This window comes from Danio rerio, chromosome 22 (genome assembly GCF_049306965.1).
Source record: "Danio rerio strain Tuebingen ecotype United States chromosome 22, GRCz12tu, whole genome shotgun sequence".
Lineage (NCBI taxonomy): Eukaryota > Metazoa > Chordata > Actinopteri > Cypriniformes > Danionidae > Danio > Danio rerio.
Genome location: NC_133197.1, coordinates 10,795,505 through 10,809,789, shown reverse-complemented (window position 1 = coordinate 10,809,789; position 14,285 = coordinate 10,795,505). Strand labels below are relative to the sequence as shown.

The 14,285-nt window shown below is 42.3% G+C and overlaps 1 protein-coding gene across 3 annotated transcripts in view; it reads right to left on the bottom strand.

Annotated features, from left to right (window-relative positions):
- The window catches only part of bcor (BCL6 corepressor), a 56,832-nt gene extending 42,936 nt beyond the window's left edge, over nt 1-13,896 (bottom strand). For 2 of the 3 annotated variants that reach the window (XR_012397342.1, XM_005173943.5), the window contains exons 1-3: nt 13,155-13,896; nt 4,263-4,342; nt 502-3,522 (exon numbers count right to left, since the gene is read on the bottom strand). Coding sequence is in view for 2 of the 3 variants with exons in the window: in XM_005173943.5 (XP_005174000.1) it covers nt 502-3,522; nt 4,263-4,265 (3,024 nt within the window). In the remaining variant the exon portion in view is untranslated. 3 annotated transcript variants of the gene reach the window in all.
- Nucleotides 13,897-14,285: the final 389 nt, after the last annotated feature.

Genomic DNA, 14,285 nt, shown 5'->3' with positions numbered 1-14,285 from the left:
TTCAGCTGCTAACTCAACCACACACTCAAGTGTGTGTGTGTGTGTGTTCTTGTACAAATACACATGTTCTCTCACACTAACTGTAGAACTGCTGCTATTAAAGCCTGTTTGACAGATTCACAGCAGGGGCCCAAAAACTGCTAGAAAGAGAGAGCAGGAGAGGGAGAGTGGGTTACAGAGATCTGTAATTAGCGAGGAGTTCAATATAAGCGACTGTGGAAGTCAGATATCAGTATTCATTCAAAGCTGGAACTAAGGTCTCAGAAAGAAGCTGTAAATCTCAGGATGGCCTTGAACTAAAGCAATAACACCAATTGCTGTAAAGTCTGTAAAGTATTGACCATGGAACAGGACATTAAGGTGTTTTGATATTGTTGCACTTTAACTTGACCATAGGATGCTTAGATGATTCTCAAACATAGTGTGACAATGTGACATGCTCCATAACTGGAAAAACTTCCCTGTACATCTTGACTAACATACAAAAATTGTACAACTCACCTGCAAGGCTCGCTGTTCCCGGCTGAGTTTGCTGGAGTCTGCATACAACTCTGTGGTGACGCACTTGAAGCGGTCGCCAACATAGCCTGAGGAGTTGGCTATTCTCTTGGCCAAGCTGGATCTCTTTCCTTTAGAACATCCATGTCCTTCCTCCTCATCCTCATGGGACTCTGTGTCTTCAAGTCCATCCTTGCCCAGGTCCACATATTGTCGATTAGTGTGGTGCCGATCAACTCTGAATTCAGCTCCATCAGCTCGAGCCCTTTCACCAGAGGTTCTGGCACAGCGTAGTGTCTGCTCTTCCAACATGTCAGGTAGTGGGCTATGCTCAGAGGAGCTTTCCTCACTCTGGCTGTGCAAAGGAGAGTCAGACTGCTTATGTGGCCGAGGTGGACTGCATACCTCTGCCCGTTGCTCTGAATCAGTTGGCCAAGATACAGCAGGCTGGCCAGAGCGCAAGATCTGCATGAGCTCTGGCTCTTTCCCCTCAGAATTACTGCCACTCTCATTCCCCATCCCTGTCCCACTGCCTACTGGCTTAGCTGGCTCTTTGCATTTGGCATCGATGGTACTATGTTTGTCTGGCTCTGGACTGCCATCTGTGTCATCTTGGACCAGGTCGATGCAGACAATCTCATCTTTATTCACTGTGTGAGGCTTGCTCAGAGACTTTGAGCCCAAAACTTCCTGCCTCTCTGATTCCTTCTCAGATTTGTAGTCTGGGTCTATGTCAGTGATGCTCTGGCGCTTATAAGGAGGCTCATCATGGTGCCAAGTCTTGTCCAGGGTTCTGGGCCTCAGATCCAGGCGTTCAGTTACTTTGTGGTCAAGGGGCAGGTGGGGAGACATTAGTGGATGGACCATCTCTTGTGAGTCATGGTAGGTAAGATATTCCGCATGATTGGGTGGGATTCCAAAAGGAATGCCAGGCTTGGGTGGCAAACGTGTTGAATACAGGCTGTTAGCGCCCAGCAGAACTGGATGAGGATACACTGGACCTTTTCCTGACAACTGCAAGTGGGAAAGGGAAAGGCTCTCAGGTACTGGGTATGAGAGATATCTGCTAGAATATGCTAAGCCGGGAGAAAGATAAGTTTCACCCTGTTGCATGTAGAGGTGACTTGGTGTATGTCCATTCTCTAAATGTGATTGCTGGGGCTTAAAGCCAATATCAGGGGTTTCAGTTTTTTTGGCTGTCTTTGAAGGTTTTGTAGCTGAGGAGTGGCTGCCACTGTGGTTATTTATTGGGGTCTTTTCTGGTGGGGTGGGAACTGACTTTGCCCAATCACCATTCATTTTGGGAGAAGGTGAGACAGATGATGGCCGAGAAGTTGAAGTAATGATAATAGGGGCAGAACTTGAGACTGAGCCATTGTTTTGGTCATCCACCTTGGGACAAGAGGAACTTCTTGACTGTGGCACCACATTTTCAAGATTCTTGTTCTTGATGATACTGGAGCCTTTGTTTTGACTAGCCTCAGAGCTGATTGTCTGGGTAGGACTTGGCACAACCCAGGAAGAGGGTAAAGTGCTAATTATTTCAGGCCTTTCTGGAGTTTTAGAAGTGCTAACAGCGGAGGATGATGGAGAAAGAGTTTCTTTTAAAAGCTCCCTGTTTGGGGGAAGTCCATAACGTGCAGCAGGAGAATATCCAAGCTTGGCTAAGGCTTCTAATTTTGAGGGGTACCCATTAGTATGCCCTTCAAATTCCATGATTTTGGCAGACAGGTCTAAAGGTTTGTCTGCTGGATCTTTGGTAATAGGCCCCTGTTGAGGTGATTTATCAGAAGAGGTCTTAACAGGTGAGCTGCTTCCCTTTCTTTCATTCCCCATACCTCTGGTAGACTCCATGGTTGCTTCTTTGGCTTTAGGCTTTTGACCAGAGGACCGAATTGGAGAGCGAAGCTCTTGGGATGCACTGCTAATATAGACAGGGTGAGATACTGATGGTGAAGATGATGAGGATGAGGAAGGACTTCTGTACAGAGGCTTCTGGAACTCCATAGTACTATCCATAAGAGGAGGTGGAGGTGCTGCAGGTGGCTGAGGGGGGCGTGGTGTAGGGCGTGGTGGTTGCATTACAAGGGAAGGACATGAGTCTACTGAGACTATGGAGCTGGTGCAGCTGCTAATACCAGCACTGCTACTAACAATACTGCTAGTGCTACTTAAGTTTTTGCTGGATGAGGTCCGGATCGACTTGCTGTTGCTTGAACTGTTTCCACTGCTGCTGTGCTGTCTATCAATGGGTGACTGGTGGTGGGGCTGAGTGTGCTGATGTATGGTCTGCTGCCCAAATGCTGAGGGCTCATGGTGTATCCTTGGACCAATACTCTGTACTGTTTTGTCTTGGTGGTGCATCATAGGTGACAATGTAGTAGGGGCTACGGTTGCAGGTGGGATCCTGAGCGGAGGGGCAAGAGGTGAAGATATAGGTGCGGGGGGATAGGTGGGCATGTAAAACAAGCGCTCTGTACCAGCTACACTGCCTCCAGCTCCTGCACATAGAGACTGGTAGGCCAGATGCTGGGGAAGGTAAGGTGGTGGCTGTGACAAAATTGATGCTTTATACATGTTCAAAGCAGCGTATTTACTGGAGTCCAAGAAAGGGTACATTCCAGTTTCATGGTAGGGACTCATCCAACTTGGAACCCGCAGATAACTGCTACCACCATTGAGGCTTAGTTCTGGAGGCTTATCTCCTGGTACGACCCGTCTGTCTAACCCTAAAGTGTCTGCACCAGCCCCAGGTACAATCAGTGGTTTCTGAATCCCAGGTGGGGAACTTTTGTAAAGTCCAACAAAACTGTTTGCAGTCTTTCTGCTGTCAAGAGACACATCTGGTTTGTAGAGCAAGTTGGGGATCCTGTCGCCAACATAGCCCTTTTCTGATTGCAGGGTCTGGATTCCTGGCGGATAAACCATCCCTCCATGAACGCGAAGACTCTCCCGCATCAGGCTGGTCCGATCGATGCCGAGCGCACTGAGAGGGTTCATTCTGCAGGTTGTACTCGCATCCACCTGGGACATAAGAGCATAAAGTGGTAAGAGTGAGAGGGAAGAGGAAGTAAAGATTAAAAAAACAACAACAAACAAAGAGCAATATGACTCAGACTACAGACAGACAAGTGAACAAAATACCAATCCAAATTAACAACCAGTACAATCCATCCAATCTTTATCTAGAGATAACGTTTCACTAAAGAAGAGAGAAGATTTATCACTGAAATAAGAGGATGCATGAATCATACTACGCAACGGATATCACAGTTGGTCATATTATTCACACATTTGTCAGAGAAAATTCTCTCAAACTATCTAATTGCAAACTGGTTCACACACAAAATCTGATCACTTCCTCACAAACTTAAAACAAAAAAGTTAATATGAAAGGACATCAAACACATTGCACTATTCAAGGTCACAATAGGGGAATGCAAAAACAGTTCTTAAATGTCAGCTGCAGCGAGGTTATAGTGCAGGAAAAGCAGAAGGTTTGATGTATGCTTTCTGGGCAGTCTGGTAGACAGTGCATATCAGGCTTCAAATCACACATGAAAGACCTAAGAGTTCAATTGTACCAGTCCTGGCTTGTGCATTCTGAGAAAAAAACATTCTAATGCTAAAAAAACATGTGATTATGCTTTCTGGAAGTGAGATAGTTTCATGGATCTCAATATGGGTGGGAAAAAAGTAACCTAAACAAAATGAAAATATCTGCTGTGTACATGCATGCATATGTATTTAAATAGCCTTCTTACCATGCTTTGAATGAGGAATCTATTTCTCTGCTAGTTCTCAACAGATTTGCTGGTCGTTACCATCCCATAAGGACAATTTTCTGTTGGAGAAAAAAAAAGAACTGCTTACACATCATGGAGATCTTAAGGGTAAAAAAAATTACCACATTCTATTATTTATTCATTTACCGCTTTCAGTTCAGGGTAAACACAATGAACCACAGTGGAAATGAACCTTGATCACTGAGCAGAGAAATTGTCATACTGCTGCTCGCATAAACAGAGAAAATGAGAAATGACCTCTTCTTCGAGAGGCCTTGGCCTTCTTCTCAACCTCCACATGCCTCCGTCTCGACGACTGGTCACCAGGCCACATGCCTTGTTATCTCAGAGCAAGTGCTCTGATAAGGAATCCCTCTGCGTTCTGTACTCGTAACAGAGCAACGCAAAGAGGGGAGTGAGTGAGTTAGGAGGGGTGGTCATTATTACAGCGTAGAAAGCAGCTATCAAAAATCACCCCTCCCCCCAAATACTGCCGCCCAGCCCCACGGCTTGGCAAGACATAACAGCGGATCTTTGTTGAGTAGACGAGCTGTGCCTCTGTTATTGATGGCTCTACAGACCCCAGATTTCAATAACGCAGACCCAGAGCTTATCTGGAGACATGGCCACAGTCACTGCTATTGAAGGAGTGAGACAGCTTGCCCTCTGTCATCAATCAAACCAACCTACACACACACATACACACACACACAAATACAAATGTGCATGCATCACTTCCATTGCAACCTGACTGGCACAACAACTTCAACGCATAAGCAAAATGGATTAATGCAGTCACCAAAAAGCAATAGGCCTATATGCACAAAAAGTGAAGCGAATGTTGCATTCCTATTCGTGCCAAGCACCCTCTTCCATTTACAAGCCAAGTTGAATTATTGTTCTATAACTACACCAGCATTAAGCTGCCATTAAACTTAATAAACGTAAATTCTGCCCTGTTCCCGGAGCGTGTGCCTCCCTTCCCCCATCCTCCCCTGCTTTCAAAGCCTTAATCCGACCCTGCCATGGGGAGCGCAGCAGAAACCCACTCGCCTCGGCCATTCAGTCACGTTCTCTGCGCTCTCATTTTCCGTCCCCTCAGTGACCCGCTCTTTCATTGCGCCAGCGGGGGCGAGGACATTATGCATTTGAGGGGCGCTTCGGTAAGAGGGGTACTCGCCCCCCACGGAGGAAAGAAACCTCCGCTCTCAAAGACATCAATCACAAGCCAAGCGCGCTCGGTGCTTTGTCTGCCATTTAATGCAGGTGAGCCAACGCTGAACCGAACTACACGGGCTGTTTTAACTTTGTTTCTAATCACATTGGCTTTTAAACTAAACAAAAGACTACACAAAGGTTAAACTTCACTACGTGTTTTACGTTCTTTGCATGCGCCATAATTAAATGCTTAAAGTTGGAAGGTAATTGGTTTGTAGTTCCTGTCATCACGCTGCTGTAATTTTGCGGCGCAGAATTCAAAACTAATACATTGTATACATATTTAATTGTCTACAATACTAAAACAAAATCATCACGAACAAAAACGTATTACTAAGAACATAAATAACTCGCTTGCCATTGTAGACAATTTAAAACGAATTAAAACAAACTAATTTTAAAAATAAACTCAAACTCCAAAAATAAACTTGCATTTGGTTTTTAATATGCTAGCAAGAAGGCCCAAGCATATTAAGGATTGCAAATAAAACGAATTATTTTCAATGCATGCCTAGCAGTTTGCTTATATAGCACGCAGAGGCCAAGGGCGCTCTACCCGGCGTGAACGCAGTTGCATCAGGTCGGTGTTGACAGAAGAACACGAGATGATGTTATAAAGTGTGTGGAGCATGAAAGAGAGTGTTAAATGTTTAGCTCCTGAGGTGTGAGTTTTTGCAGTACGGGCTCAAGTGTAGGACGGCCGCTGAGATCTCCAGCTAGAAGCCCTAGAGGCCCGCCGTCAGCTCTCCAACTGTGGCAGATCGCCAAGTCTATCGTCCGCCGCACCGGCACTCTCTACAGCTCTTAAAGTGGCAGTAAAATGTTTTATAATATCCGTAAGCGGGAGATAAAAACAAAGCCGAATGAAAGGGGAAACACAAGGGTAAAGACAAAGGCTTTTCAAGGGAAAAGAATCGGGTCTATACTGAAACGTACCGCAACTTCCACGATTTATGAAAAGAAGGCATTCATATTAGGCATGAGATATTTTCATTAAAGCGCGCCGTTTCAATGAGAACTGCTCTGCCTGTGAAAGGTATGGGCTTATCTTTATTGCATTCAGCCTAAAGCGTCCAATGTCTAACTAAAAATGAACGTGTCATGCTCCAAGTTGCTCCAGGTGAAATATAAGTCCACGTTACTGACACCAAGCATAAATCATCATAGATTGTAATTCACTTTTGCTGTCCACCTTAATTTTAAAAATATATAAATGTAAATAGGAAAATTTAACACTATGAATTTTAAAACTTAATGACAAAACTTGACTTATTCATTCCTTGATAAACTTCTAAAATAGTCTAAAATTCGGACAATTAAACAGTTTTCAAGCATGGTGCAGCTGGAATACTGTTCCGAATTTAAGTAGAATAAAATAGGAAGTTTTTTGTTAATAAAATAATTATTAATAAATATTATTAAAATCAGCCTATATAGCTAAAAACCGCAAGTCTATATGTGGTCTTATTTTAAACCAATAAAACGTAAGGATGGATGGATGGATGGATGGATGGATGGATGGATGGATGGGATTTGTGTGCCTAATGAACCCTTTTTATGTGCGTAACAAAGGCACATTCAAAAGTTACCAAAACCGTATAAAGTGACCTTCACGTTACAAAAAAGGGACATTACACCTGTTCGCCAATATTATATGACAGAGCTATAGGTCTATAGCAGGTTCAGCCTCCCAAACATTTAACTATAACAATTATAATTAGCAAATAATTTTGTTAAAAGGCTCAAATCAACATCATTCGCATACCTCAACACAAACCAAAACTTTTTGTTATATGCGCACGAGCATTGGCCGGTCTATGGGCACAAAATGACAAGAGAAAACATTGTGAGGGAAGGGCGCGGATATTTTAGAAAAAAAAGGTGATTATTTGCCTGCAGACATTCAGCTGCGAGAAGCGATACGAATTGCTGCGAGCCCCACGCGCTGGCAGCGCACACATTCCGCGCGCGGCCCCCGCAGCCATTCTTTCTCCCTCTCTCACCTCTCCGTCTGCCTCGTGCGCTGCGCTGCTTTGAAATGGTGGGTTGCGTGCATGCACTCCAGAGACTTCAGCGCTGGCCCTCTTCCTCTGTCTTTTCTCTCGTGCTAGCAAATACAAATCGATACGAATTGCATTTTCTATGATTTTTAGCTTTAGAGTTGAGGCTCGAAAACGCTGCTTATTCGGAAACCGGGTCCGTTTAAACCCGTGCATTATTTTCTGTTCAAATGCACAGTGTTTATTGCGCTAATATTCATAATGTGGATCAAGGGCGCTCACATTCAGCGCAACCAGTGTAGTGCGATTACACCTTGTTGTGCATTAATAACACTGATTAATCAGTCAGATGGTCACTGCATTAAAGCGATAGTTCACCCACAAATGTAAATGTAGCCTCGCTATTTACTCAACCTCAAGCGGTTCCAAGAGTTTCTTTATTCTGTAGAAATTATTTTTAGAACAGTTAGAGGCTGAAAACAATCTAAACGTTGACGTACAAAGGAAAACAAATATTTTGGAAGTCATTTGTAAGAGGTTTTTAGCTTTCTTCAAAAAGTCAAAGGTTTGAAACTATGAGAAATTATGACTTGTGAACTATATTTTATTAAGAATATATGCAAATAAACCAGGAACTGTAACTTTCTCATAAGGCTCTAAAGATTTAATTGATTTGTTATTGATTGATTGTTCGAGAGGCAACGTGTGAATAAGAGCTGCAATTCGTATCTCCCCAAATATTTAAAAAGTCCTTAAAGTGGTGAATTTTAGCTCGTATATCATTATTTAATATAAGTGTTAGGCCCTAGATGACAAATTCTGTCCATGTCAATAAGAGACAATGTGAGAAATCAGATAAAACATTTTAAAAGTCTAAAATTGAGTGTGAAATGTGTGGATGGAGCCACAAGTGTTTTAATTTATCTTTCATTATTTCTAAAGCATTGCCTCTTCAGGGTGTGTGGTTTTGTTTTAATTGAGAGCGGTTTTATCATGTCTCGTTCGTCTGATGACTTTGCAGCTCATTGCGTGGTTAATCGTTCAACTATAGGCTACTTTTTTTTTTTTTTTTTTTTTTTTTTTTTTTTTTTTTTTTTTTTTTTATTAACAAGAACCAGCATGTACAGTTACAGTTGTTTTGTTATACAATACAATCACTTTACATTTCTTAACAAGAATGAAATAAGTGAAAAAAACAAAGAAGAGAAAAAAAGAAAAAAAAAGAAAAAAAAAAACAGAGGAGAGGGTACATAATTATCAAATTACATACAAATATGTTTCGCACATTTTATAATTTTAGTGAGTTAGTAATGCACTTTTTTTTTCACAGGAAATGCATATATACAAACATTTTATGTAAAAATGTTAAAGGAGGAGCATATATTAATTGTTTTAATTGCTTTTCTATTTTGAGACTTGGAAATCACTTTTATATACATTTGAATCTCTTTTTCTAACACCATGAAGAGAGGTTTGCTTTTGGAAAACTTGGATTTATGTATGTGAAATTTACATAATAATAAAATTAAATTTATAATAAAACCAGCATCTTTTAAAGAGCGATCCTTAACATAAAAACCCAAAATCACATGTTTATAAGATAAGGAAAAGGTTTTTAAGATATTATGGGCAATAAAAGCTTCAACATTGATCCATAATAGTCGAGTATATTGGCAAGACCAAAATAAATGTGAAATAGTTTCATTAAAGCTTTCGCAAAAACAGCATTCTAACTCAATATCAATTTTAAATTTTTGTAACTATAGGCTACTATCCACCACGGTAAAGAGAGCAGGCACTGACTTGTTTATTAAAGGACTGGTAGGTTAAATGGTTTGCGCAAGGACTTTGGGAGAAAGGTAGCTAATTTTCTTGAGGATGTTGCTCAAACTGGAACCTTAATTGGCATTTCCAAACGATATCTTGATTATCGTGAATACAATGGCATTGGATCAAGAATTCGATCTTTTAACGTGCTAGAAAAGAGAAAGAACGCAAAGAAAACAATGCATCTATGGGTAGGCGTCGCTCCGGGAGCGCGCAGCGATCCGTGCACGCCGGGGCTCCTGCTGCGGCACAAATGCTCGGTGAAGCGAAGAGAAGAGCTCTCCTGTTTCAGCGCGAGCCGTCCCGTGGGACCGCTCGGACCGAGAAGAAACTTCAATCAAACCGTGACGTCTCCAGCGGGAGCCAAACTCCGAAATCCGATCCGAGCGCATCCCTCCACCCTCACACGAACTAAACGCTGGCGAATGAAACCAAACGGACTGCCAAGACGAAAGCAAACTTTGGCAATCGAATTTAGTAAAGATAGCAACCCTGTGAGGATGTCTGCTCACTGATAGTCAAGTGTTAAATACCAAAAATATTTAGATTTGGCCCAATTTGTTTTTTTGAATGCGACGTGAAAAAGTGGGATCATGGGCTTATCCCTGAAACAAGCTAAACTCAAACTATTATAGCTGAAAAAACAAGTTTGTAAGATACGACCTACAAAACAAAAGCAATAAATTATAAGCCTTTTCACCCAAAGAATGTTTTGATTCTACGTAAAAGGTTGTGCTAGAACAAAACAACCATTATTATTTTACTCAAAGCACACATTCCTTGTTCATACAGCCTCGGCGAACATGCACCAAAGAGCCATCTAAAACATTGACCGCAGTGCGCTGGTCTCTATAATGCCCTATATCATATGACTTCCCCGTAACCTCTAATGCAGCCAGACTCTGTCATGTGGCTCATTTTCGGTGGTCTCATTTCTGCCAGATTCCTTGCCAACATCAATCACTTGAAATATTCTGTGAACTGTGGCACCGGTTTAACTCAGGCCATGACTTGTCGGTCTAAATTCCACCCGCGGGTATGTATAGAGCATTACAATACGGGGCAGACATGTCACACTTTCTCTCTTGCAAATCTGACGCTGACATCGGAATAGGCTGGTCTGTCTCCAGCAGACAGGCTCCGTGGGTGAGGAGAGCATGCAGGCGTGAGCTCACACTGAGCTGACGGGCTATAAATAAACAAACCCGGAGAGCTGGGGGTCTCGGCAGGGCGAGTCGGGGAGTGGACCAAATAAACGATGGAAAACAGCCGGTGTTACTTGCCAGTTGCCACGAACTTTAATGGCATTTACACAAACCTAATATGATTTCACATACGCATGACTGTGTAGCTTTTAAAGATTGTCCGACATTTGAGACAAAAATCCAATATATGGAAGCTTGATTGGGTTGTATTGAAAAGATTAGGACAAATAACGAGCAGATTGTTGGCTTTTATATTACATTAAATATAATCAGTTCCACTCTATAAAGTTCTCAATGTGTGATTTGGCACAAAGTATTAAACACTTACTTAACAGACCATGTCAGTGTGTGAATATACACTAGTTAGAATAGAAAATTTGATATGATATGAAGTGCTTTAAAATATTTAATAGTTTTTGTTTCTGAAATAAATATGATTTTACTTTGTGTTCTTATAGCCTCATATTTAGTTGATTTTCGTTTTAAATTCGCCTTAAACTTGCATAGGCCTACACTGTAAAAACATAAATATGATCAATCAGTCCTGTCCGAATAAGTTTTTAGGTCATTGTAACTTATTAAAATAACTAACTTAATTTTATAAGTTATGCAAGTTATTTTAAGTCAGTTTAACCTATGTTCAATGGACTGATAAGGTTAATTTGATTCAGCTTGAAAATTTAAGCCAACCAGGATTTTTTTTCTAAGGGTAAAAAACAAACTGATCTAAAAACATAAAAATATCCTAAATAACTACTTTTATCGTTAAGTCAATTTGGCTCTTATTAGGAACCAAGGGGTTGAAAAAACACAAAGAATGTGTAGCAATATGCGTCAATTTGAAATGCACTTTTAAAAATTGACAGTATGATTGAGTCACGCTGAAACACTGATGCCAAAAATCTGCGGTAGCCGTTTAGGCAAGCCTATGAAAATATGGATGGATCCAGGGCTTTCTTTCCACCAGGATTCATACGGATACGCTCTGACATGTTTGATTAATAGCGTCCACAGCGCTTTAATTATGCAGAATAGCACGTCGCAACCATTTAGAAACGAGACTCCAGTGAAAAATTAACCCACGGGTTTGACTAAAAAAAAGCAGGCCAGTAACTAAAGGGGCCCAAGTTTGCCTTGGTGAAAGTAACATAACGAACAACCACCAGCAAAGTGTTCAGATGTTGTCTGAACTCTTTAGATATACTAATTAGTGATTAAAGTGACTTAAACTGCACCCATTAAGTCAGGCTGGATAAAACTGGTGTTAGGTGTCTTATTCAAGGCAGAGTGATAATGGTTCATGGATCAGCCCTTGTGCGATGTAAACTATACAGACTTTCGGACATCGCGACTCCTTCACGGCTGAGATGCTCATAAGGTTTTCCCAACAAGGGTGCGCCAGCATACGCTGCGTAATGGGTGGAATACAGCTAGCCTACTAAGTGAAGAAAAAAATCTGAATATCTCTCTTAAATGTCTAAACAGCCGAGCCAGTCGAGGACAAAGAGATTTCTCAAACTTCAAGGTTTTGTGACAGATTATACACAGAACTGTCAGTGTCTGCTTAGCTGGCCAAGTCATTTCCCCCGTTCGGGACAAGACCAGACAGCGAAGAACTTTGAGCACAAGGTCGCGAAGTGTCTCGTCAACAACATTAACAAAAGGAGGGCAGTGTCTCCACAAAGCGGTCATGTTGAAGAACACTGCGCTTTAAAGTCTAGCACGAGACCCCGTAGTAAACCCTTATTATATTATATGAATACAAAAGCTTCTGATATCCATCATTTCGCTCCCCTCACAAAGCACAGTGGATAAAAGAAATCGAGGTGACCTCCAAACGTATGTATACATGTTTGGAGGTCACACGCATTGCTTTATTTCGAACCTTAGTAAAAAAAACGCAAGAAATGGTTTATTGGAAATTTCATGAGGTTGGAAACCGTCATATAAAAGGGCGAGGCTCGCGCAATCAATAGCGCTCGCGGTGTATCCCGATCGGAAAAAGAAAGTCCACGCGCCACCGTGAGCGCGTGCTCGCTTCATTTCTGGCATCTTATTACTCAACAAGAGAAAATTAACACACGTGAATTTCACAGAAACCCACAGTTCCACAAATCTACAATGCATTTTCGCTTTGAATAGCCTGTGATGCACAATCCACAAAGGTCAGCAAATAAAAAGGAAAGTCCCGTAACCTGGGAAATGTTTTTGTAGCAAATAAAGACAGCCCATAGATTGACAGAACCATTAAGATGTTCAGTTTAGTAAACTGAGAGCGATTTCTAATGTTTGCACACAAACTCAAACAACCAACAAGACATGTCAACAACGACAAGATCGTGACACCAGTCAGCACAGAGGCGATGTTGAAAACTTATCAACCAACGCAAGTTTCAAACAGAGATGTTACATATCAAACAATATGCTGGGATGTTCTAATCATGACACATGATTAATCATTACACATGATTAGAAAGGCATCGAAAACGAACCCTCTTTAGCTTTACCAAAGGTCCGCACGAAACTAATCGCCCGTACTTGCCAATAGGACAATGTAACGGAACAAACATAAGCAGGTAAGTCATGGAAAACATCAATAATTAAGCCTGAACTGTTCTTACCTTAAAGCTGTGATTCTTGATGTTCATTGAGTTGCACGAAATGTACTTGAGCTCCTCTTGAAATGCAAGTTTTCACTCTTTTAGTTTTTCAGACGTTCAAAGATTCCCGTTAAAACAAAGACGAGCAGATGCTCCTGTTGAAAGCTGCATTACTCTGTAACCTAAAACTCAGGTCAATCTAGTACCGCGAGTGTTCTCTTTGTTTCATATGAAGTCCGTCAGAAGTTCAAAGTATCTCCGGACTTGCCGAATACGAATATCCACTCCGCGAAAAACTGTGAACGCGTTTGGGAGATCCATATACATCCATGCAGACGCAGAACGTAATTCCTTTGATTCGGATGAGCAGGGTGGCTTCGACACGAATCGCGTGAATGCACAGGTGGCGAAAGATCCCCGGGGCTCGGGTTGAACTGAACTCAGTCTGTTATATGACGCCTCGCAGCGCCATGTTGGGCTTGCAAGACAACGAGCGATCGAGAGCCACGCCGCGAGAACGGCAGCAGTGTGTTTGCTCGTGTGTGCACGGGCCGGTCCTCACACGCACATTTAAGGACCGTTTGCCATCTAAACCGCCACACGAGTTCCCCGCTCTCTCTTTACTCTCCCGGGTACGATTGCGGTAAATTTTCTGTTTCTTTGTCCCGGTTCCGATAGGCGATATCCCTGGCGCGCTCAGTGTTCGCGCGACTGCTGCTTGTGTGTGTGCGCGCGTCTCTCCTAAGCGCGTGCAGCGGGGAATGAAAGCTGAGCGCAAGACGCCTGTCTCTCTCTAGCTCTCTCTCTCTCTCCAGCTCTCTCTCTCTCTCTCTTACCCAGAAGGCCAGTCGGGGGAACAACCGCAATTACCATAAACCCAGTAGGCTGCGCTCTCTCTGTACGACTCGATGCGCCCGTGTAGAATACAGCGAGAGGGGGGTGTTTCGCACAGCGTACGGGCTCCGTAAACAAAATTAATCGGCAGTGCCGCTGAGAGGCTTCTGGAAAACCACAAAACGGTATTTTTGGCTTATGATATAAAGCGAGAAGGAGGTGAAAGATAGATTTATGGGCTGTTCAAAAATCCTATGGATGGCATAAAGTGATATGAATGTAACTTTTTTTTAAGTAGAACAAATTTCAATGATTATT